The sequence below is a fragment of the Podarcis bocagei genome (assembly GCF_964188305.1).
Source record: "Podarcis bocagei genome assembly, chromosome: 6".
Lineage (NCBI taxonomy): Eukaryota > Metazoa > Chordata > Lepidosauria > Squamata > Lacertidae > Podarcis > Podarcis bocagei.
In genome coordinates this window covers 99,686,821-99,712,551 of record NC_138130.1, presented here as the reverse complement: position 1 = coordinate 99,712,551, position 25,731 = coordinate 99,686,821, and the positions used below count along the sequence as shown (strand labels likewise).

The 25,731-nt window shown below is 45.2% G+C and overlaps 1 protein-coding gene across 3 annotated transcripts in view; it reads right to left on the bottom strand.

The window, feature by feature from the left end:
- Positions 1–1,780: 1,780 nt before the first annotated feature.
- LRRC32 (leucine rich repeat containing 32) overlaps positions 1,781–25,731 on the bottom strand; it is a 28,077-nt gene continuing 4,126 nt past the window's right edge. The window contains exons 2-3 of one of the 3 annotated variants that reach the window (XM_081197370.1): positions 19,558–19,613; positions 1,781–4,754 (exon numbers count right to left, since the gene is read on the bottom strand). In XM_081197370.1, coding sequence (XP_081053496.1) covers positions 2,823–4,754; positions 19,558–19,584 — 1,959 coding nt within the window. In that variant the 5' untranslated portion in view covers positions 19,585–19,613 and the 3' untranslated portion in view covers positions 1,781–2,822. Of the gene's footprint in view, positions 4,755–19,557; positions 19,649–25,731 lie in introns of all 3 variants that reach the window. The other 2 variants (XM_081197369.1, XM_081197371.1) reach the window with 2 other exon arrangements.

Genomic DNA, 25,731 nt, shown 5'->3' with positions numbered 1-25,731 from the left:
AAGGCGGTTCCTCCTGCCCCCCACCCCACCCCACTTTATTTTCACAACAACCCCATGAGGTAGGTTGGCCCCAGGGATGTTGGCTGGCCCACGAGCTTCATGGTTGAGAGGAGATTCGAACCCTGGTTCTCAAAGTCTTCGTCCAACACTCTAACCTTTATGTCACAATGTAGGACAAACAACTTACGCCTTAACTTAAAGAAAACAAAAGAGATCACTGTGGACTTTAGGAAATGTAAATTGAATATTCAGCCACTTATTATTGAGGGGAAGTGCGTGGAACAGGTCTCGGTGTTTCGATTTCTGGGAATGGAGCTGAGAGATGACCTAACCTGGGTAGAAAACAACAAAGACCTGATGAAGAGAGCACAGCAGAGGTTATATTTTCTGAGAATCCTCCGGAAAAAACAATCTCTCAAAGGACCTGTTGATGGCATTTTACCATTGTACTGTGGAGAGCGTACTAACCTATGGTCTCTGTGTGTGGTTTGGGAGCTGCACAGCCAGGGAAAAAACAATGCTGTCCAGGGTTGTAAAGACTGCAGAGAGAATAATTGGGTGCACTCTTCCCACCTTGGATCAAATCTATGCTTCCAGGTGCCATAAGAAAGAGGCAGAGATAGCGCAGGATAGTGCGCACCCCGGAAATGATCTCTTTCAGCTTCTGCCTTCTGGAATAAGGTATAGGGTTATAAAGACTAGGACTAGCCGCCTGAGAAACAGTTTCTACGCAAATGCAATTCTGGTTCTAAATACAGCATAAGGGGTCTCTATAGTCTAGTGTATTTTAAAGTAGGGTTTCTGAGTTTTTAGGGGTTTTTGAATGTTTTATGTAGTTTTTCAATTTCATTGTTATGCATGGGACAATGACAATAAAGATATCGTATATATATCAAGGCAAGCTGCCCTTAAACTTAGAAAGACGCTGCACACGAGGAAAGAAGGGTGGGGAGGTGAAAGAAACCAGCAAGTGCCTTAAAGTCACAGTTCCTATACAGACCAGCTGGGACAGAAACAGTTCAGGTAGCCCAGCCTTGACCTATTTCTGGCCCAGGCCGTGCCGGCAACTTGGGTTTAGAATCATAGAATCATAGAGTTGGAAGAGACCACAAGGGCCATCGAGTCCAACCCCCTGCCAAGCAGGGTTTTCCCAGCATGGGTGTCTGGTTGGCTCCTTTGAGAACAGGATACTGGACTTAGATGGGCCTGATCCACCAGCCTCCTCTTAGATTCCTAAACACTAGATCAGCATTGGCCAACGAAAGGTAAAAAGTCCATTGTGGTTTATTGCTTCGAAGCGTCAACAAACATTTCTCGTTTTTATTTTTAACAACTCCGGCTCTCGATTTTGCAGGATCAGAAACGTGCAAAATCTCTGATGAAACATGCCTGGTCAACCCACCCAGCAAGGCTCTTGATAAACCAGGGGGACCCCCAGCCTGTGGCCCCTCAAAGCTCCCTCTATGGCCCTTGAGACCCTCTCAGCCACAGTCGTCACTTGGCCATGCTTTGGACCAGCCTGGTGTATTTTTGCTGGCCTCAAATGTGCCCATTATCAGCTTGGATAAATGCTTCTTCTTTGCCTGGGAGCGGTTTGTGTGTCTAGGAAGCAGCCTATTCTTCAAAGGCAGACATTTGCATTTGTTGCTCTGTCCCCTTTTGCCTCTGAGCCCCCTAATGCCCAACACTGGCATGTGGCCCCCAGATGGTTGCCCAGAAGAGAATGTGGCCTCTTCTGAGCCAGTGTGGTGTAGTGGTTAAGAGCGGTAGTCACGTAGTTTATTAATCAGAGTCCAATCCTTCCTTGCTTTGGGAATGCTACACTCCATGTGCTCACCCCCCCCCAGTCTTCACCCAGACAAGCAAGAAGCATCGCCAGAGTCCGAGGACACATTCCAGCGAGGCAAAAATATTAGACGATGGTGGGAAGCAGGGCGGGTGGGAGATGTGTGCTGGGGCAGAGGACTTGTGTCTCAGAAGGGCGTGTGGCCTGCAGACAGTTCTGAAGACCAGGTAGATGGACCTTTGGCCCCTTAGCCTGAAATTTCCCACCCCTGTGATAGATGGGAGAGGAAATACGGGTGGTTTCTTAATTATAAGAATGATTGATGCACCTCCCATTCTAATCCAGAAAAAAATGGAGTCCCAGGTGTCAACAGTTTGAGAAATGTGGGTGGGTTGCTCTTCACAGTGGGAGGATCCCCAAATGAGGTGTTTTTTTGGGGGGACTGTTTCTCAGTAACCTGGTCACCAAGTGAGGACTTGCATGTATGCGGCTCCTCTGTTAGCTGAGGGGGCATCTATTTTGAGCACATTTTAAACCAGAACTGCAGGAGAACTTGAAGGTCTTAGTGCTTGTGGGCAAGGACAGGGACTCTGTCCAAAGACCCATTTGTAGCTTTGCACTTTCCAAGCCACACATCTGACCTGGAGTCCATTTTTGGTCCCAGCCAGCCCCATCTCTCTGCCCCAAGAAAGACAATAGCACTGCCTGTCTGGCTGGACTTGACTGTTCCAGAGCGTTGACATGATTCCTTTGCAAACTGTTCTGTAAACATATGTCTTATGCTCAAATTATTTAAGGAGATCATGTGCGCTATGCATCATTGCTCAGCAGCTCAAAAGATGAATGTACAATTTTAATTGGAAAATAAAGTAGATTTGTTCTGCATGTGTGAATGAGTCATCGCAGAGTAATCCCACAGACCAAGCTTTCATCTTCTCACCTCCCATGTTCTTCAGTGGGGTCTGTTCACACCTTTGGATGTGAGTCGTCCAGTGGTGAGGGATGTAGGGATGGAAGCCTACCTCAGATGTAAGACCTATGCCTTAAAGTGTCGGCCAAACATGTGCCTGCGATAGCAGCAAAACACACCCACCCCGACGACGACCAGGGACAGAGCCAGGACGGCCGCCACCAAGATCAAGACGCTCATCTTCTTGAGGTCCTCCTCGCAATCTTCTGGCCTGATGTCCCTGACCGCCATTTCTTCTTCGTAGCCAAAGCTCTTGGCGTACTGACATTTGGTGAGGTCCAAGTTGGGGATCTCCACAGTGGCCCTGTGGATCATTTGGGAGAGCCAAATGTTCCCGCAGCAACTGAGCGGGTTGCCCGCCAGGTACAAGTTCCGTAGGTTCTTCTCCAAAGTTGGGATCTTGCTACCTTTGAGGTCGCTGAAGCTGTTGTTCTGCAGATCCAGGACTTCCAGGACACAGCAGTTCTCAGACCAAGCAGGCAACCAGCTCAACCGGTTGTCTGACAAGTTGAGATATACGAGGTGCGGGAAAAGCGGGAAGTCGGTGCTCAGAGATGTCATGCCGTTCCCGTGCAAATCCATATATTTTAGAGACATCTCCAAGCCCGAGAAAGATTTGGGCTCTATGTGGAGTCCCCAGTTCAGAGAGAGGTCCAAGGCTACGAGTTGAGTCCTGTAGAAAGCATGCATGGGGATCCTCTTCAGCTTGTTGTCGGAAAGGTACAAGTACTGAAGTTCAGGAAGGTCGACGAACGAGACGCAGCCGCGGTCCTCCCCAGCGAGCCTTTTCCTGGCTAACCCTGAATAGAAGCCACAAAGACAGAGGTTGTTGCTTCGGAGGTTCAGGAGCGAGAGGCGAGGGAGGTTGGCAAAGATGTCTGGTGGCAGTGCTTGGAGACGGTTGCCTTGGAGGAAGAGCTTCTGCAAGTTGACCAGGGTGCCGGAACCCCAATCCAGATGCTGCAAAGAATTAGAACTGAGGTCGAGGATGGTCAGTGAGACCAGCTCGGCACTTGCCATGAAAGTCTGGAGGCAGTTTTTGCTGAGGTTGAGAACCTGAAGGGCAGACATGGAAGTAAAGAACTCGCTTGGGATGGTTTGGATCTCATTGTAGCTCAGGTCCAAATATAACAGTCCAGGCAGATGTGGAGAGATGGTGTTGTTCTTCTGAGCCTGCTTCTGAAGACCAAGAGTTGGGTCCATCCAGCCGTAGTCGCCATCATCGTCATCACGTGGAGATTCCACCATAACAAACTGCATTATGTTCTTGGATAAATTCAGGTAGGCCAGTTTGCTTGCCTGCGTGAGAAATGGGAAGCGGAGGAGCTTATTCTCGCTCAAGTCCAGCCAAACCAAGTTGAACTCCTCCTCGGATTTGGTGGAATGGAAGGTCTCGATGCTGTTCCGGCTGAGATCGAGAACTCTCAGCTGTTTCAGGTTGAAGCCAGCAATACAGGTGAGGGAGTTCATAGAGAGGTTGAGCTTGGAGAGCTGTGACAGGATCTCAAAGGCTCCTTCTTCTATCTCCATGATCATATTGCTGTGAAGGTTCACTTCAACCAGACCTGGAGACCCTTGGAACGTCCTTTGTGAAATTTCTATGATGCTGTTCTCCGCCAAGGAAAGATGCCGAAGCGAAGGAGCTTTGTGGATGAAATGTTCAGCCATCCCAGTGTAGAGTCTGTTGCGGGACAAGTCTAGCGTTCTGACTTGGGGGAGCGAGCCAAGCCACAGGTCGTGCTGAGCCAACTGGTAGAGCTGGTTGTCGGCCAAGTTGATCTCCTCCAAATTCCTCATATCTCTGAAGATTTCAGACTCGATGAAACCGATAGAATTGGAACTTAAGTCTAGATGGCGGAGGGAGGTGTAAAAAGCCAGGGGGCTTTCTGTGATGTTCAGGAGCTTGTTTTTGGAGAGGTTGATCTTACGTAAATTTGGGTGAAGCTCCGGAGGTATGTGGTGAAGATCTTTGCCGTGACAAAATGCCTCCATACTTCTCTACAGAAAAGGAGAAAGAGAGAGAAAGAGAGAGAGACAAATGAGCTAGGATGACATTCACATTGCCTACAGCTCAAAGGCATCCAACGAAATAAATGTTGGAAGATTAGGGGCATATAAAAGAAGGAACCTCGATACAGTGCACAGAATTAAATTATGGGGACCATAATAAATAAATTCCATTTTTTTTATTAGGAATTGTAGGTACTGATATTCCAAAAGAGCAGAAAAGACTTTTTATGTATGTGACAACATACTAGCCCCCAAATGGAAAGAAGATAAAGTCCCTACCAGAGAGAAATGGCAAATTAAGCTGTTGGACTACGCCGAAATGGCGAGACTGACTGGAAAGCTCAGGAAACCAAGAAAACCAAAACTTCAATAAAGAAAGGGGGAAATTTATAATTTATCTTGGATAACACTTGTAATGTAGCAAATGCTATGGATAAAATGGAGAGACATAAAATATGGATTATGAAATAATATGCAGTTGAAAAGGATGACAATAGGACCGGTGGAGGAGAAGATGGAAAGTCGAGAGATCAGGAGAAATCTCTAAATAAGGATATGTATTTTTGTATTGTACTGTTATGATACTATATCTGTAAAACCAAATGAAAATTATTTCAAAAAAATATTATGTGGATCATAGACTTGTAGAGTTGAAAGGAACCCAAGGGTCATCTAGTCCAACCCCCTCAATGCAGGGATGTTTTGCCCATTGTGTGGCTCAAACCCACAACCCTGGGAGTCTCACGCTCTACCAACAGAGCTATCCCTCCATAGTGTGCATGCAGTAATGTCCTTGCAGGAGAAGTTGTGATGACCGCAAACTTAGATGGCTTTAAAAGAGGATCAGACAAATTCATGGACATGGTGGTGCCTTGGTTCTCAAATGCCTTGGTTCTCAAACACCGAAAACCCGGAAGTGAGTGTTCCGGTTTCTGAATGTTTTTTGGAAGCTGAACATCCACTGACGCTGTCAGCTATTGTTTCTGGGGCGCCTGCACCAATCAGAAGCTGTGCCTTGGTTTTTGAACATTTCGGAAGTCAAACGGACTTCCAGAACAGATTAGGTTTGGCACTTTAGTTTTTGCTATTTATTCTGCGTTTTTGTTTTTGAGGCTTTTTTGGTTAATCTGTTTTTGTGACTGTGTGGAACCCAGTTCAGCTACTGATTGATAGATTGTGTGACTGCGGAAATAGTTAAAAGCCCTCCATCCAAACAATGACTATCATCAGTGCAGGTAAGGGGGGGGGATTAATTTTAATTTTTATCATCTACAATAATGTCTTATTTATTTTATAGTACAGTACATTGGCTATTGCATTCATTTTATGGATTGATGGTCTCGTTAGATAGTAAAATCCATGTTAAATTGCTGTTTCAGGGGTTGTTTTTAAAAGTCTGGAACAGATTAATCCGTTCTGCATTGTTTTCTATGGGAAAGAGTGCCTTGGTTTTGGAATGCTTTGGTTTTGGAACGGACTTCTGGAATGGATTAAGTCTGAGAACCAAGGTACCACTGTATTGGTAAAGTAGGCTTGTTTTTGACACATACCCAATCCTGCATACAGGGAAGCTAAAGGTATTATCAGAGCTCAAGAGCACATTTTAGCCAGATGGACACTTTCAAAGAAGGGTGCAAAGCAGGGCCAATGAGGAGAGTCCTGAGGGCCAGACGTAGAGGCATGGAGGGCCACGTTCAGTGCCCAGGTCCGGCATGAGTAAGCGTTCTCTGCATTGGGTCGCCTTCCACCTCTGCTCCTCACCCTTCCCTTCTTGTTTGCATCTGTCAGGGGTAGGCAACCTAGGGCCCGGGGGCCGGATCCAGCCCAGTCGCCTTCTCAATCCGGCCTGTGGATGGTCCGGGAAGCAGCATGTTTTGACATGAGTAGAATGTGTGCTTTTATTTAACATGCATCTCTGGGTTATTTGTGGGGCCTGCCTGGTGTTTCTACATGAGTAGAATGTGTGCTTTTATTTAACATGCATCTCTGGGTTATTTGTGGGGCATAGGAATTCGTTCATTTCTCCCCCCGCCAAAAATATATATATATAGTCCAGCCCCCCACAAGGTCTGAGGGATGGTGGACCGGCCCACGGCTGAAAAAGGTTGCATCTATCACTGGAGATTTTGCTGAGCACCCTCCCCACCCATCATAATTCCCAAACAAAGCCTGTCTATCTCTTTCCACTTTGGGGGGGGGGCTCCCCCCTTTCACCACCCTCTCCTTTCCTGCCCAGACATTACTTTTGAACCCCGTCCAAGTTTCTCCAGATCTCTCTTCTGCTTTGCAAATATAATCTCCTTTCTTTCTTGGCTCCGCGACCGCAGTCTATTCGGGGGTATTCCATATGGAATAGGAAAGAATGCCGAAGGAAAACAGGATGCGTGTCGTTCGCACGGGCTCCAGCCCTCGCAGGAACAGCCGAGGGAACTACTTGGAGGCTAGGCAATGCTTCGGACCTCTCAGAGAGACCCATCGTTTTCTCAACTTACTCATGTTCCTTTGATCAGCAGCTTTGTTCTAACACTTCCCAAGGGGAAGGTTCTTCCGAACTTGAGAAGCATCCTTCATGCTAAGACAAGTAAAAAGGTAAAGGGACCCCTGACCATTAGGTCCAGTCGTGGCCGACTCTGGGGTTGCGGCGCTCATCTCGCTTTACTGGCCGAGGGAGCCGGCATACAGCTTCCGGGTCCTGTGGCCAGCATGACTAAGCCGCTTCTGGTGAACCAGTGCAGCGCATGGAAACGCCATTTACCTTCCCGCCGGAGTGGTACCTATTTATCTATTTGCACTTTGACATGCTTTCGAACTGCTAGGTGGGCAGGAGCAGGGACCAAGCAATGGGCTCACCCATCGTGGGGATTCAAACCACCGACCTTCTGATCGGCAAGCCCTAGGCTCTGTGGTTTAACTCACAGCACCACAGACCATCCACCAAACGAAACTCAGTATTACCTGCACTGACTGACAGCACCTGCATCAATTGGGCTGCATCAATAGGAGTATAGCATCTAGATCAAGGGAAGTAATAGTGCCACTGTATTCTGCTCTGGTCAGACCTCACCTGGAGTACTGTGTCCAGTTCTGGGCACCACAATTCAAGAAGGACACTGACAAACTGGAACGTGTCCAGAGGAGGGCAACCAAAATGGTCAAACGCCTGGAAACGATGCCTTATGAGGAACGGCTAAGGGAGCTGGGCATGTTTAGCCTGGAGAAGAGGAGGTTAAGGGGTGATATGATAGCCATGTTCAAATATATAAAAGGATGTCACATAGAGGAGGGAGAAAGGTTGTTTGCTGCTCCAGAGAAGCGGACACAGAGCAATGGATCCAAACTACAAGAAAGAAGATTCCACCTAAACATTAGGAAGAACTTCCTGACAGTAAGAGCTGTTTGACAGTGGAATTTGCTGCCAAGGAGTGTGGTGGAGTCTCCTACTTTGGAGGTCTTTAAGCAGAGGCTTGACAACCATATGTCAGGAGTGCTCTGATGGTGTTTCCTGCTTGGCAGGGGGTTGGACTCGATGGCCCTTGTGGTCTCTTCCAACTCTATGATTCTATGATTGACCTCTCCAGGGTTCACAGCACTGAATCTCTCCCAGCGCTACCTGAAGGGAACCAACGTGCGTTTTCAGCATGCAAAGCAGATGTTCTACCCACTAGGCTATGGAAGCAGGTAGCTGCTACTTAGGTTAAGCAATAGCAGGCCAGATGTACCGATGGCCTGACTCAGTATAATGCAGCTTTGTTGCTGAGCAGATAGTTGAATCCTTAATAATAATAATAATAATAATAATAATAATAATAATAATAATAATTTATTTATACCCTGCCCATCTGGCTGGGCTTCCCCAGCCACTCTGGGCGGCTTCCAAAAAATAATAAAATACTACAATACATCAAACATTAAAAGCTTCCCTAAACAGGGCTGCCTTCAGACGTCTTTTAAAAGTTTGGTAGTTATTTTTCTCTTTGACATCTGGTGGGAGGGTGTTCCACAGGGCGGGTGCCACTACCGAGAAGGCCCTCTGCCTGGTTCCCTGTTGCTTTGCTTCTCGCAGGGAGAGAACCGCCAGAAGGCCCTCGGAGCTGGACCTCAGTGTCCGGGCAGAAGGATGGGGGTGGAGGCGCTCCTTCAGATATACTGGACCGAGGCCGTTTAGGGCTTTAAAGGTCAGCACCAACACTTTGAATTGTGCTCTGAAATGTACTGGGAGCCAATGTAGGTCTTTCAAGGTGTTATATGGTCTCGGCGGCCGCTCCCAGTCACCAGTCTGGCTGCCGCATTCTGGATTAGTTGCAGTTTCCAGGTCACCTTCCAAGGTAGCCCCACATAGAGCGCATTGCAGTAGTCCAAGCAGAAGATAACCAGAGCTTGCACCACTCTGGCGAGACAGTCCGCAACTGAGGTACCACTATATAAAGGAAACCACAATGGATCACTTCAGTCGTGCTTTTCTGCAGAGAAATAGCTGAGGGTAAGAGAGAGTTCCATAGTCTGATCTGGCCTGCAGTAAATGCACACCCAGTGATAATCTTTTCTACAAATCCTGTCCATAGTCACCTGAGTTTGCTGCCTTCTTCCTGTATGTCGCTGTCTCCCAGACTGAACTAAAGGCACCCAGTCTCAAGAAGCTGTCTTTGAAGGACTCAGACCATGGATTCATCGAGGTTCCTATAGGGTACACTGGCTGGCAGCTGCTCTCAGGGTTTAGGGCAGCTATGCCCTGTTAATGCTTCATTCTTGGCCAAGCGATTCTAGTGTCTCTTCGCTGGAACGAATCAAAGACCTTCAAAGGTAGCCCCACGTAGAGCGCATGGCAGTAGTCCAAGCGGGAGATAACCAGAGCATGCACCGCTCTGGAGATGCAGTCCGCAGGCAGATAGGGTCTCCGCCTGCGTACCAGATGGAGCTGGTAAATCCTTCTTTCAGTCCACCTGCTGGTGGCCCCAGATTGCTCTAGGTCAGGGTGGCCAACTCCCAAGAGACTGTGATCTACTCAAAACTGGCAGTGATCTACCCCCTTTTGGGGGGTTCAGGTCAAAGTTGTTGAGTTTTTTTCAGGGAGGAGGTAAAATGTTGAGCTTTTTTTTAGGAGAGCCACAGTTGTTCAGCTTCTTTAGGGGAGCCAATGATCTACCGGTGATCTACTGCAAACGTCCAGTGATCTACCGGTAGATCACAATCTACCTGTTGGAGATGGCTGCTCTAGGTGTCTTCATCCAGGACAACCCGGGGCTGTTTCCACACATCTTGGGCAAAGCCCAGATCCCTCAAATATTCAGGAATCCTATAATTCCCGAGGAGAACTGAGCGAGAGTTCTTCAGAATGACTGTTCTCTGGGAAAACCCTCCCCAAAACATCTGCTGGTGCTTCAGCGTGGACAAAATCAGACAGGCAGAATGGTTTCGAAGGAGCTGAGCAATGTCCAGCTCACTCGTGCCTGTGAGTAATGCAAGATGTGTACAACTGCAGATGAACAGGCCGGACGAAGCGCAGGCTACACCCAAATGGCACATTCCCCCAGAGGCTTGGCTCACTGACTCGGGCGACAGCTCACAGTTGTTTCCATGCTAGAGCCCATTGGCACTGTGAAGGGATTACTCTTCCACAATTAAAGGTAAAGGTAAAGGGACCCCTGACCATTAGGTCCAGTTGTGGCTGACTCTGGGGTTGCGGCGCTCATCTCGCTTTATTGGCCAAGGGAGCTGGAGTACAGCTTCCGGGTCATGTGGCCAGCATGACTAAGGCACTTCTGGCGAACCAGTGCAGTGCACGAAAACGCCGTTTACCTTCCCGCCAGAGCGGTACCTATTTATCTACTTGCACTTTGATGTGCTTTCGAACTGCTAGGTTGGCAGGAGCAGGGACCAAGCAACGGGAGCTCACCCCGTCGTGGGGATTCGAACCGGTGACCTTCTGGTCAGCAAGTCCTAGGCTCTGTGGTTTAACCCACAGCGCCACCCGCGTCCCTATCTTCCACAATTAACAGGGGTTAAAAGGGTGGTTCCACACTTAATATAGCATGATAGGGACCAGCAGTGCCCTTCTCCTTGGCCCAAATCCTGTTGTAACATACATCCTATTCAGCTAAGGTTTCCAGCAATGTTAATTAAAAGTTTCCTGTTGGCAGGTTGCCCCTGAATTAGTCCTCTTCCACCCTGGTGTATATCTGTGTTAATTATTACTAGCCTCCAGCCATTCTTGTTATAGTGTAATAGAAAGCAATTGAACAAATCTGAAAACAGGAAGCTTTTGATTAAAGGTACAGTTGCTCTTTAAAAGCCCAGGCAGCTCAAACCTTGCGCACGCCAGAAATGCATTTTCATGCTCTCCTCTGGCCAAATCAGGTCTGCAAAAAACAAGGGAAGACAACCCAGCAAGCACTGGAACGCAACCATTTGGCAGCAATGCCGCATGGATTCCCTTTCCAACAAGAACAAGCAAAAGATGGGATTTCCAGAGTTTGTGTACAACTAACTCTTCAAACAGGGCTTGTTGAAGACGACTCCGTGCACCCCTAAATTCCCTGATCAACTTGGGGCATAAATTTAACAGGAAACTCTTCCGAAGAAGCTTTGTGGAAAGGCACAGGAGAGCATGAGAATGATTTCAAGATCTGCCAACGGAGAAGGCTGCCTGTCCTTGCTTTATGTTACAGCTGGCTCTCTGGCTTGAAGACAAGACGGCTTAACGAAACCTGAATCTCCTGACCTCCCCACGTCCTCACAGAGCATCCCAGTCAACAACGGCGAGAGAACGAGAGCTTTACTCGGTCTTTGATTCGTTCCAGCGAAGAGACACTAGAATCGCTTGGCCAAGAACAAAGCATTAACCGGGCATAGCTGCCCTAAACCCTGAGAGCAGCTGCCAGCCAGTGTAGCCTATAGGAACCTCGATGAATCCATGGTCTGAGTCCTTCAAAGACAGCTTCTTGAGACTGGGTGCCTTTAGTTCAGTCTGGGAGACAGCGACATACAGGAAGAAGGTAGCAAACTCAGGTGACTATGGACAGGATTTGTAGAACAGATTATCACTGGGTGTGCATTTGCTGCAGGCCAGATCAGACCATGGAACTCTCTCTTACCCTCAGCTATATCTCTGCAGAAAAGCACGACTGAAGTGATCCATTGTGGTTTCCTTTATATAGTGGTACCTCAGTTGCGGACTGTCTCGCCAGAGTGGTGCAAGCTCTGGTTATCTTCCGCTTGGACTACTGCAATGCGCTCTACGTGGGGCTACCTTGGAAGGTGACCCGGAAACTACAACTAATCCAGAATGCAGCAGCCAGATTGGTGACTGGGAGCGGCCGCCGAGACCATATAACACCTTGAAAGACCTACATTGGCTCCCAGTATGTTTCCGAGCACAATTCAAAGTGTTGGTGCAGACCTTGAAAGCCCTAAACGGCCTTGATCCAGTATATCTGAAGGAACGTCTCCACCCCCATCGTTCTGCCCGGACACTGAGGTTCAGCTCCGAGGGCCTTCTGGCGGTTCCCTCCCTGCGAGAAGCAAAGCAACAGGGAACCAGGCAGAGGGCCTTCTCGGTAGTGGCACCCGCCCTGTGGAACGCCCTCCCACCAGATGTCAAAGAGAAAAACAACTATCTTACTTCTAGAAGACATCTGAAGGCAGCCCTGTTTAGGGAAGCTTTTAATGTCTTTTAATTTTTTTGGGGAAGCCGCCCAGAGTGGCTGGGGAAGCCCAGCCAGATGGGCGGAGTATAAATAAATTATTATTATTATTATTATTATTATTATTATTATTATTATTATTATTATTATTATTATTATTATTATTATCATCTCAGGTGTCAAACGTAATCCATTCCGGAATACCGTTCGACTTCCAAAACAGTTAACGACCGAGGCTCAACGGGTGGTTGGCAAATGTCATTGAGAAAATGGAGAAATGTGCCTCAGAAGCTGTTCGACTCCTGAGGCACATTCGAAAATGGAAGCATTCACTTTTGGTTTTTCAGTGTTCGAAAAACCAAAACGTTCGGCTTCTGAAGCATTTTACAACCAAGGCACCGCTGTATGTGATTGCAAAATACAGTGGTACCTCTGGTTAAGAACTTAATTCGTTCCGGAGGTCCGTTCTTAACCTGAAACTGTTCTTAACCTGAGGTACCACTTTAGCTAGTGGGGCCTCCCGCTGCCGCCGCACAATTTCTGTTCTCATCCTGAAGCAAAGTTCTTAACCTGAGGTACTATTTATGGGTTAGCGGAGTCTGTAACCTGAAGTGTCTGCAACCTGAAGCGACTGTAACATACAATTTGGTTTTTGTGCATGTGTGTGTGATATACATGGGTGAATGGATAGTAAAGGTAAAGGGACCCCTGACCATTAGGTCCAGTCGTGACCGACTCTGGGGTTGCGGCGCTCATCTTGCTTTAGTGGCCGAGGGAGTCGGCATACAGCTTCCGGGTCATGTGGCCAGCATGACTAAGCCGCTTCTGGCGAACCAGAGCAGCGCACGGAAACGCCGTTCACCTTCCTGCCAGAGCGGTACCTATTTATCTACTTGCACTGGCATGCTTTCGAACTGCTAGGTTGGCAGGAGCAGGGACCGAGCAACGGGAGCTCACCCCGTCGCGGGGATTCGAACCGCCAACCTTCTGATCGGCAAGTCCTAGGGTCTGTGGTTTAACCCACAGCGCCACCCGCGTCCGGGTGAATGGATATCTAACGATAATTGCACAAATGCCATGGGGAAGGCTGTGGCTCAGTAGCAGAGCCCTTGATTGGCATGCAGAAGGTCCAGAGTTCAACTTTTGGCATCTCCAAGAAGGGCTGCGGAAAGTCACCTTGCCCGAAACCTTGAACAGCCACTTTCAGTCAGTGGGTATAAAAGACAGCTTTCTGTGTTCCTACATTATGTTTGGGCAGTTTATTTTAATTGAATTTGCAATGCCTGAAAGAAGAAGTGCCAATCTGTACTCGGATGGGTAAGAACGAAACCAAGGTGAAAGCTGGCATCGTTCGGACGCTGCCCCAATCTGAGCTCTCTTCGCTTAGCACTGTTGCAGAAATGTGAAGCGGGCACAGTTCCTAGCTTATGAGAGCAACCCTACAGCAAGGATGTGTGCGGCTAGGAGCCAGCTGAGCTGGGAGGATCCTGGTGCGTTCAGGCTACGGTGGTGTAACTCTCCATCCTTCATGGTTTAAGCGGAGATACCTCCAGCAGATCTTATGCCAGTATAAATCCTGGAAAGGGGGAGTTCTTGGGGGGGGGGTATGAAATGACTAGAGAGGGAGGACTTAGACCGGGTCCTAGTAACCCTTGACCTGGTGACCTTGTGGCAGTGGCCCAAAGGGCCACAATCAATGTGACTATGTGTACCCCTGTAAATCCTTGAGTGTGCTTCTAATAGAAAAGTAGCCTGTCACAAGGCAGATGAGTTTATGGAGTTTATGGAGCTGGCTGATCTCACCGGGAGAATCCTCGACGAGAAGGTGGAGGAACACCAAGAAGACTGGAATAAATTCAAAGACTATTTGAATAAATATTGTAATATTAAAGATATGTAACCACTTGAAGGAATTAATTAGGCCTAGGACTAAATTAGGATTAAGTATTTAAATAAAAAAAAGTATGATAAGAAAAGTTAGAAAATATGATTATGACTATGATATGGTTTTATGAAATAATGATATTGGAAACTGCTATATATAATTACTAAGAAATTCAGATGGAAGAGATTAGAAGAAGTCAAGTAATATGTTGATCAAGATGGATTTTAATTAATTAATTAAGTCTTAATTTACGTGGTGGTTGGATGTATTTTATGTTTTATATTCTTTCTTCCTTTTTTTCTTTTCATTTTTCCCCCTTTTATTATTGTTTATTCTCTCTTTTGTTATGTTTTTGTATGAAAATAATAAATATTATTGTGAATAAAAGAAAAGAAAAGTAGCCTGTCACTTTATGAAACTGGTGATTTTGCAAGTTGCTGCCCCCCCCCCCCAATTGGGGCAGAAATACGGCTAATATGTGAATCACAAAGATACAGCTCAAAGATAGAACAGGGCTCAGCAAGGTTTATCTTCCCTGGGCCGGATCGGTCCCGCGGAGATCCCTCCATGGGCCGGATCGTGTGTGCACATGAGCGTGCGCCCCCGCGATTTTTGGCGTCTGCACATGTACAGATGTGACTTTCGGTGTCTGTGTCTGTGCAGACGCGATTTTCGGCACCACAGAAGCGAGTCTCTGTGCCGTGCTGTGCTGATTTGGCGCAGCATGAGAGTGGGCAACTCAGTTCGGGGGCGCCGAAAATCACATCTGCGCATGCGCAGCCACCAAAAATCGTGGCTGCACATGCTCATGCAAGCACACAATCCATGGGCCTTCGGTTGCTGACCCCTGAGCTAGAACGTAAGTTGCTGCATGGTGCAAATGGCTCCACGTAACACAGTTTCCCAACATGCACACTAACACAATGTAACAGAACACAGTGGGAATCAGAACTTAATCAGAAGAAATTGCCACTGCTTATTGCGCATGTGTATTAAACATGAAATGAGGTAATGATGTGTATGATTGGTGGAAATTGAAATGCTTTGTTTGCAATTTTATAAATACCACTGGCTGGACTACCGGGAGGGGTTGCAGTTTTGCGGAAAGATCCGACTGTAACCTATTGCTTTGCAATAAACAATGTTGGATTCCTAACTCCTCTCATTTCTGAGTTTTGTTGGCGTAAACTCAGGAGATAAGCCATTTTCTGGCTTACAACAACATGCCAGTTAAGCTGGCAAAAAGGACCATTGTGATAGGAATTTTATGGTCTTAGATATATGGTAATGTTCATACCAACCAAGCATGTACATAGATCAGCACAGGAAGACCGACCTGGAACCATTTTGATTCCCAAACTGACCAAATGTTTTCTCTGCAAGGTCAAAGGAAAATGGAAAAGCCTCCCCATTCTCTTTTCCTTCACAAATCCTGTCTTAAGGGTATGTCTGTGTTTGAACAGGGTGTGAGCCTGTGACCTGGCCCAGGAACTAAGTATTTGTCATTACAAAAGACTGGCCAGGCTCCCCAGGTAATCCAATCAAGTAACCTGCCAGACAGGAGATAAACAAGGACAGGAGAAAAACAACATTCAAAATTTCTGTTTTAGACCGCCTTTTTTGTGATGTAGGTATGATGTATCTGAGAGGTGGCCTCAGGTTACACCCCTTCTATGATGTATGTATGATGTTTCTGGGGGTGGTCTTGATCTACAGGGTAGCAATTTCAAAAGTCTTTATAAGGCCTTGCGCGCCATTTTTCTGGGTTCCTCCTCTCTCCTGCGGGTGAGGGGAGCACCCTGTTGCAACAGATCAATAAAGATCAAGCTTACTAGCTGCTTTGCTTCTCAATATTCTCTGGTTGGCCTCTGTTATTTTCTCCTACCAATAGGGAACCTATGTAAGGACTCTATATGGGCTCTTGGATACCCCATAAGGGGAAAGGGCAGATTTTTGTTTATAATACCATGCGACTCAAACACTACTTTAAAGGTGTGTTTTTCCTCTGCCAGGCTTAGCTACAGCCCTCCCAATTTGCTGCCATCTGCAAATTGGATGAGCATCCCTTCAGTTCCTTCATCCAAGTTGTTTATGAAGAAGAGGATGACGAGGAACCATTTGTGAGTACTCTTGGGGTTCGGTCAGTCAACCAGCTACAAATCCACCTGACCTCGTTTGGATAAATAAGGAAGTAGAAGGGAATATAAAAAGAATGAGACAAAGAAACTTTGAATTCACGAATAAATCAGGAAAATGGCTGGCGTGGCAGATTAAGAAGAGAAAGGAACAGAATACAGCAAACAAAATCATTATCGACGGCACAGAAATAGAAAACCCGAAACAAATTAGAAAAGGATTCTTGGATTTCTACAGACAACTATATAAAAGCAAGGAAAAGAATAATATGAGAAAGATAGAAATATTTTTAAAGGAAAAAGAAGTGCAGAAGATCCCGACGGAGAAAAAAGATTTTTTGAACGCCCCAATTGAAACAGAAGAAATAAAAGAGGTAATAAAGGAATTGAAAAAAGGGAAAGCTCCAGGACCAGATGGATTTACAGCCAGATATTATAAGGAAATGAGAAGCACCCTACCATTGAAAGAAGTCATAAACAACATATCAAAGAACTGTGAAATTCCGGAAACATGGAAAGAAGCCTTTATCACACTTATCCCAAAACAAGATTTGGATTTGACACAGGTTAAAAATTATAGGCCTATTTCACTGTTGAACATTGACTATAAAATCTTTGTGAGTATACTAGCTAAGAGAATGAAAAAAGTATTGCAAGAATTTATACATTAGGATCAAGCGGGCTTTCTTCCTGGCAGACAGATGAAAGATAATATAAGAAACATAATAAATATATTGGAATATCTGAATGCCAGAAATGAAAAACAAGCTATTTTAATCTTTGTGGATGCTGAAAAGGCCTTCGATAATATATCATGGAACTTTATGTTAAAAAACCTAGAGTATATGGAAGTGGGTAAGGAATTTTATAATGGGATAAAGGCAATATATACAGAACAGAAAGCGAAGCTAATAGTAAACAACTATACCACAGAAGATATTAAAATAACCAAAGGTACAAGGCAGGGATGCCCACTGTCGCCACTATTAGTCATTCTGGTGCTGGAAGTTTTGCTAAAATCAGTAAGAAAAAATGAAGATATAAAAGGGGTGTCTATAGGGAAAAATGAATACAAAGTTAAAGCATTCGTGGATGACTTGGTATTGACAGTAGAAGAACCAGTGGAAAGTATTGAAAGAATCTTAGAAGAAATAGAACAATTTGGTCGAGTTGCAGGATTTTATCTCAACAAAAAAAAGACGAAAATCATGGCTAAAAACATGAATCAAGAACTAATTGAGGAAATACAACAAAGGACAGAGATAGAAGTGGTGAACAAAGTGAAGTATTTAGGAATATGGTTAACCCCCAAAAACATTGATTTGTTTCAAAACAATTACTTACCTATGTGGAATCAGATAAAAAGGGATTTGGAGGTGTGGGAAAGACTGAAATTGTCCTTTTGGGGGAGAATATCCACAATAAAAATGAGTGTGCTACCAAAGATGCTATTCCTTTTCCAATCATTGCCGATAATTAAGGGGGCATCAATTTTTAAAGAATGGCAAAAAATAATTTCAAGATATATCTGGCAGGGTAAGAAGCCAAGGATTCAGTTTAAGTTATTAACAGATGCAAAAGAGAGAGGTGGCTTCGCCCTGCCAGATTTGAAATTATATTATGAAGCATCATGCCTCTGTTGGATAAAGGAATGGATTAAATTAGAGAATGGAGAGCTGTTAGATTTAGAAGGATTTGACAACAGATTTGGTTGGCATGCTTACCTATGGTGTGACAAGAAAAAAATTCACAAAGGTTTTGAAAACCACATCTTCCGAAGATCACTGATAGAGGTGTGGGAGAGGTATAAAAACTTGTTGGAACCTAGACTCCCCCATTGGATTTCACCATTAGAAGTGATGAGTGTGAAAAAAATTAACATGAGGGGGAGGTGGATAACATATGGAGAATTGGTAATAAGAGAGGGGGGAATGGAAAATGAAAACTTATGAAGAGGTGAAAGAATTTGTTTACGACTGGTTACACTACTTTCAGATTAATGAAATGTTTTAAAAAGATTGTAAAATGTGTGGGTATGAAGGTAAAGAATCAAAATTCCAAGTGGAGGTATTGAATAATGAGTATAAAAACCTGTCTAAAATGTATAAAGTGTTGCTGGAGTGGCATACAAAAGATGAAGAGGTAAAAGTAGTAATGATACACTGGGCAAGAGACTTTGGTTACAATATACAGTATGATGATTGGATGAAATTATGGAATGAAAGGCTAAAATTTACGGCATGTACTGCGTTGAAAGAAAATGTAATGAAAATGTTTTACAGATGGTATATAACGCCAGTTAAACTGGCCAAAATGTATAAAACATGCAATAAGTGTTGGAAATGTAAAGAAAAAGAAGGTACTTTCTATCATATGTGGTGGGAGTGTAAAAAGGTGAAAGACTTCTGGGAAATGATATACAATGAATTGAAAAAGATGTTGAAATATACGTTCGTTAAAAAACAAGAAGCCTTTCTATTAGGAATGGTAGGAAACGAAATCAATAGGAGAGACTGTAAACTGTTTCAATATGCAGTGACTGCCGCAAGGATACTTTTGGCCCAAAGATGGAAACAGGAAGAAATTCCAACAGTGGAAGAATGGAGAAGGAAATTGATCGAATATGCAGAATTGGACAAAATTGACTGGGAAGATTCGATACCAGAAAGACCAAATGTTTATCAAGGACTGGGGGAAATTTACAGAATATCTGAAAAATATATGTGATGCACAGACAACGCTTGTTGGTTTTGAAGAGACTCTGTGAAATAGTAAGAAATACTGCAAAAAAGAGAGTAAGAGGAAAAGGAGTGGGGAAAGGCAATTTCATGTTCAGAAATGCGTCAATAAATAGAAATTTTTCGAAAGATTGACAGAGAAACTGAGGGAAGTCAAAAATTGAAGCATGAGTGTAAAATAATTTGTTGACTGTATAAAACTTGTTTGGAAAATGAATAAAAATTATTTTTTTTAAAAAAAGACAATGACCTCGTTTGACCCCCATTTTGCCAGCTTCCTCTAGAGAATATCATGGTGGGTTTTGTCAAAAGCCTTACTGAAACCAAGACATTACACCAGGTTCTTGCAGGATTTGCCCTGCTTGGGTTCGAACCCTTTGCCAAAGTTCTTACAATTTCACAGGGCGACCGTTCCATCATTGAGAAGGTTGAGACGTCTCCATTCAGCGCTGCGAGGAAGAGAAAGAGGTAGAATTTCATGGCTCTGTAGAGTGGGAGACAAAGGGAGTCCAAGTTAGAGACCAAACCAGTTGTTTAAGGTAGGGGTTGGAAGAAACGGGTTTTTGAAAGCTGTGATAGGCATCATGAAGAACAAATAGCGGCTACGGATGGGAAAATTGGTCGATTTCAGTTTCTCATTTCTCCAATCTTAAATTCAGTTCTCCACATTTTCACGTCAATTTGCAAAATTGTTTTTGAATATTCCTCATGAAAATTCATCCGGATTTTAGTGTGAACTGAATGCACACATTTCTATACCACTTTGTCTATTATGTGCATCTTTGCAAAGAAACTTCCTCCCAAATAATTCAATTTTTCTATGCTATTTCAGCTACTATATGAATTCTTAAGGTACGCTTTTATGCCTTTTAGCACACGCCACTCGTCTGGAGAACTGTACTGCGAAATTCAGAGAATTTCGAATTTCAAAGCCTTGCCATGTTTCGGTTCGCATATTGTTTCTGAAAGTGCAAGCTAGGTAGCTTTGCTTTTAAATTTGAGTTACTTTGAGTGTCTCTTCCATTCCTTCTTGCGGCAGAGGATTGTCTAGGATGCCAAATTAATGCTTACTTTGGCTTCTTTGTTTGTTTTCAAATGTATTTCTAATCAATCAAAAATTAGGTGTAGCGTGAACATTTTTTTTATTCTGATATACGATATACAATATACAATATCTTTATTGTCATTGTTCCATGCAGAACAATGAAATTGAAAAACTACATAAAACATTCAAAACCCCCTAAAAACTCTGAAACCCCATTTTAAAATACACTATACTACAGAGACCCCTTATGCTGCGTTTAGAACCAGAATTGCATTTGCGTAGAAACTGTTTCTCAGGCGGCTAGTCCTGGTCTTTATAACCCTATACCTTATTCCAGAAGGCAGAAGCTGAAAGAGATCATTTCCGGGGTGCGCACTATCCTGCGCTATCTCTGCCGCTTTCTTATGGCACCTGGCAGCATAGATTTGATCCAAGGTGGGAAGAGTGCACCCAATTATTCTCTCTGCAGTCTTTACAACCCTGGACAGCATTGTTTTTCCCCTGGCCGTGCAGCTCCCAAACCACACACACAGACCATAAGTTAATAAGCTCTCCACAGTGCAATGGTAAAATGCCATCAACAGGTCCTTTGAGAGATTGTTTTTCCGGAGGATTCTCAGAAAATATAACCTCTGCTGTGCTCTCTTCATCTGGTCTTTGCTGTTTTCTCCCCAGGTTAGGTCGTCTGTCAACTCCATTCCCAGATATCGAAACACCGAGACCTGTTCCACGCACTTCCCCTCAATAATAAGTGTGCCCCAGAGAAAAAAGTTTGAGAACCACCACTCTAGACCTAGCAATGGGGTCCCCAGTGCTGGACAAGGGGTGGCAGCAATGGTGGAGCTTGGCTATTTAGGGTAAGTTTGGGGCAAGTGGTCTGGCTTAAAAAAAAGAAATACTCTTTTCCTGGTCAGCTGACTTTGCTCTTGGGGAATGGTTGACTTATCAACCATAGGTTTTATCAGAAGGGATCTGTCAGCATGGGTATTTACTTTAGGTTTTTCTGCGTCTGCTTGAAAATCCCCAAATATCTTTTTTAAAAAAACCAAAGAGTGAATGGTATAAACCTCAAAGGATTGGGGGGTGGAGGTTGCTGTAAAATCACTCAGCATAAAGATTGGAGATAGACTTTTACGGGAAGTTGTGATATGATGGAGCCCTTGTTGCTCAAAGTCCTTATACACTCATTATTTTTTCCTGTCTCACTGTCGTATCCAGTAGAACAGGCTTTGTAGGTCCGTCCGTCCCCGTTCAAGATCCTTCAAAACTGTGAGTTAAAATAACTCAGTGTGTCCATGATGTGAAATGGTGATTGTCAGTTTCAATTTCTCTCATTTTCTTATTTTTTCAGTACTCTACATTTTCATATCAGTTTGCAAATAATTTTCTGTCTTCTTTTTTATTATTCTTATTGCATTTGTATCCCACCTTTGTCTCCAAGGAGCTCAAAGTGGCAAACATGGTTTCCCTCCTACTGATTTAATTCCTGCAACAACTCTGTGAGGTAGGTCGCGAGGAGAGGCAGTGGCTGGCCCAAGGTCACCCAGCGAACATCATAGCTGAGAGGGGATTTGAACCCTGTACCTTCTGGGTCATAGTCTGATACTCTAACCACTAGACCACACTGTCTTAACGGCTCAAGAATATTCATCAAAATTTTAGAAGGACCTAACATAGAGTACATATGTTTCTATAATAATAATAATAATGATAATTTTTTATTTATATCCCACCCTCCCCAGCCGAAGCTGGCCTCAGAGCGGCTAACAACAATAAAAGTAGCACAGCATTCCAAAATCAATTCATTTAAAAATCAATTCAAAATCAAATTAATGGCAACCATTGGGCTAGAGTTTTGTGAAGATTATAGAAGGAGAGAGGGGGTCAGGCTGTGCCCTGGCCAAAGGCCTGGTGGAACAGCTCTGTCTTGGAGGCCCTGCAGAAAGATGTCAAGTCCCGCAGGGCCCTAGTCTCTTGTGACAGAGTGTTCCACCAGATCGGAGCCACAGCCGAAAAAGCCCTGGCTCAGGTTGAGGCCAGCCTAACCTCCCTGTGGCCCGGGACCTCCAAGATGTTTTTGTCTGAAGACCATAAGGTCCTCTGTGGGACATACCAGGAGAGGCGGTCCCATAGGTATGAGGTTCCTAGGCCGTATAGGGCTTTAAAGGTTAAAACCAGCACCTTAAACCTGATCCTGTACTCCACCGGGAGCCAGTGCAGCTGGTATAGCACTGGGTGAATGTGATCCTGTGGCAAGGAACCCATAAGGAGCCGCGCTGCAGCATCCTGCACCCGCTGGAGTTTCTGGGTCAGTCTCAAGGGCAGCCCCACGTAGAGTGACTATGCAATTCTCTGTTGGATCCCTCTATTTGCAAAGCAACCTTCCTGAACCCATTGCATTTTTGTACGCTGCTTCCGCCAACTTATGCACCTGAATGTGCATTTTACCCTAGCAAATGCATTTTGGTACGCATGACTTGGCTGGAGCGCTGCATTGCAAAATTTGGAGAAGTGCAAATTTCAAAGGATAGCTTTTGTTCTCGGACTGTTTCAGGGAGTGAATACGAGGTAAGTTTGCCTTTAAATGTGAACTGAACTGAATCCCCCCCCCAATCCCTAGTGGTGACTTTTAATTAAAAATAACAATAAGAAAGCCTTATGCGGATGAGTTGAGGGAGTTGGAAGTGTTTAGCCTGGAAAACAAGAGGCTGAGAAGAGATTTGATAGCCGTCTTCAAATGTCTCAAGGGCCGTCACATGGAAAATGGAGCAAACTTGTTTTCTCCTGCTCTGGAGGGCAGGTTCTGAACGACAGGATGAACTTTCCTAATGTATGAACTGTTTGACAGGGGAACAGATTCCCTCAGGAGGTGATGGGCTTTCTTTCCTTGGAGGTTTCTAGGCAGAGGTTGGGTGGCCATCTGTCATGGATGCTTTCGCTGAGATTTCTGCATTGCAGGCTTGTCTGGAGGCGGTTGGAGGATGAATGGCGGCTAACAGATTGAGGCTGAATCCTGACAAGACAAAAGTACTGTTTTTGGGGGACAGGAGGCGGGCAGGTGTGGAAGACTCCCTGGTCCTGAATGGCGTATCTGTGCCCCTGAAGGACCAGGTGCGCAGCCTGGGAGTCATTCTGGACTCAGAGCTGTCCATGAAGGCGCAGGTCAATTCTGTGTCCAGGGCGGCTGTCTACCAGCTCCATCTGGTATGCAGGCTGAGACCCTCTCTGCCCGCAGACTGTCTCGCCAGAGTGGTGCATGCTCTAGTTATCCCTCGCTTGGACTACTGCAATGGGCTCTACGTGGGGCTACCTTTGAAGGTGACCCGGAAACTACAACTAATCCAGAATGCGGCAGCTAGACTGGTTACAGGGAGCGGCCGCCGAGACCACATAACACTGGTCTTGAAAGACCTACACTGGGACTTCCGGGTTGGCGCGATTCGGAAATGGCGGATTCCCTCCGAGCTGCGGAGGGAATCGGCTCAACCAAGGACGGGTCTTTGCCGCTCCGGCGACGCGGGGACCCTTAAAAACCGCAGGCGCGGAAGCCTGCGGACTGAAGACTCGGCGGGTGCCTTAAGCGCCCCCGATCCACGAAGAGCCTTTTTAAAGGCTGCGGAGAGGATACGGAGGGCGGCGTGGCACTGAGAGTCGATCGCTACCTTGGTGGAGCGAAGCCGCGAGCCATGACCGGAGAGCGCTGACTTCCTTCCTTGAAATTTGGACTGAAAAGAATAACCCATGAGTAAGACGGAATTGGATCTTAAAAACATTACCTTGAATTGGAGACGACCGGGGGGTGTGCTAAAAGGAAGTCCGCACCCCCCCCTTGCAGACGATCTAAGCAACGACAAAGTGCTAAGCTGGAGAGCCTACCCTTGGAGGGGTGAGTTATTAAAGGACACTAACTTCCAAGATTTAGCTAAAAGAAATTTTGAGCTGGAGAGTGGAGACTGGGAAGCATTCTTTTTGCTTTAAACAACCCCCCCTCCCGGGCCCGGGAGCGTCCTGTCTCTGTGCCTGTGTAAGAGCTGCGGAGTTTGACAGCTGTCAAAGCTGTCTAAAGGGTGGTTTAGAGTGGAAAAATTGCTATTTAAGATCCCTCTGGACTAAGAGCTACAATTGAACCAAGATTGTTGGAAACAAAGTAACAAAAATAAGTTAAAGGATTGTTGGAGAAAAGACTAATAAGTAACCAGATTCCCCCTAGGGGGAATTCTGTGAAACTACAATGGCTACAATGGCTGTGGATGGAAAGTTACTAGTGGAAATCGAAAGGATGTTTCAATTGGTGGGAATCTTACAAGAGCAGAGCTTGGCTATGAATAAACAACTTGTGACCTTGACTTCTGGAACAGGCAGCTCTGCTGTATGTATTGAGGACCTGAATGAGAAAGAATCCACAGCTGAATGGGAAATGATATCTAAAGAGGTGGAAGAGACTAAACAAGAAAAAGAGAAAGTAAGGCTGGGAAGCAACAACCAAAAGCCGACATCTGTGGAATACAAGCAAGGAGACTTTTGGATTACATCTACCACAAGTCTGCGAAAGACGCAGAAGATGAAGGAGGAGGTCCCGGGAGTTTATGGAATACAGGAACTTAAAACAAAGAAATATGACTGGGGCCTCCATTCTGACTTTGACTCTGAAGATGCAGGATTTGTGGAAGTTTTCCAGCAGTTGTTTTCAAATGTCCTTGTGGGAAGAGAATATGGTTTGATGGCGAAAGAACTTTTTCCAGACTTGATGACTGACACAAAGGACTACCAACAAGACCGGCGGAGAGGGACTGAAAGAGACTTGAAAGCCTGGGACGTGAGGAACCCAGGCTAAGAACTGCTATTCTGGATATGTATTGGGAAGGGACAAAAACCGGGGATGGGAGGGAGGGAAGAAGAGAATCTTAAAAACACTCAAGACTTTTAGGTTTAGTTAATATGACTTCTAACTAAGACAAAATGAGAAATCGATGGAAGAGAATTTGAGTCCAACTTAGGAAAAATCTATATTTCTTTATAAAAAAAGGTAATAAGATGGTTAAGAGGAGAAACACCAATTTGCTGACACAATTTTGGGAATTGGGATGCACGAGGGGGGGTGGGGGGAAGTCAGGGAATAGGGTTAGGAAACTAGGATTTTCTGAATTTATACATGTTCTTGTCTTGTGTCTTTTTTGTGTGTGTTTTGTCTTTATAAAAGCGGAAAAACCAATAATTTTATTTTTTTTTTTAATGAAAGACCTACACTGGCTCCCAGTACATTTCCGATCACAATTCAAAGTGTTGGTGCTGACCTTTAAAGCCCTAAATGGCCTCGGTCCAGAATACCTGAAGGAGCGTCTCCGCCCCCATCGTTCTACCTGGACACTGAGATCCAGCTCCGAGGGCCTTCTGGCGGTTCGCTCTCTGCGAGAAGTGAGGTTACAGGGGACCAGGAAGAGGGCCTTCTTGGTAGTGGCGCCCTCACTGTGGAACGCCCTTCCACCAGATGCCAAAGAGAAAAATAACTACCAAACTTTTAG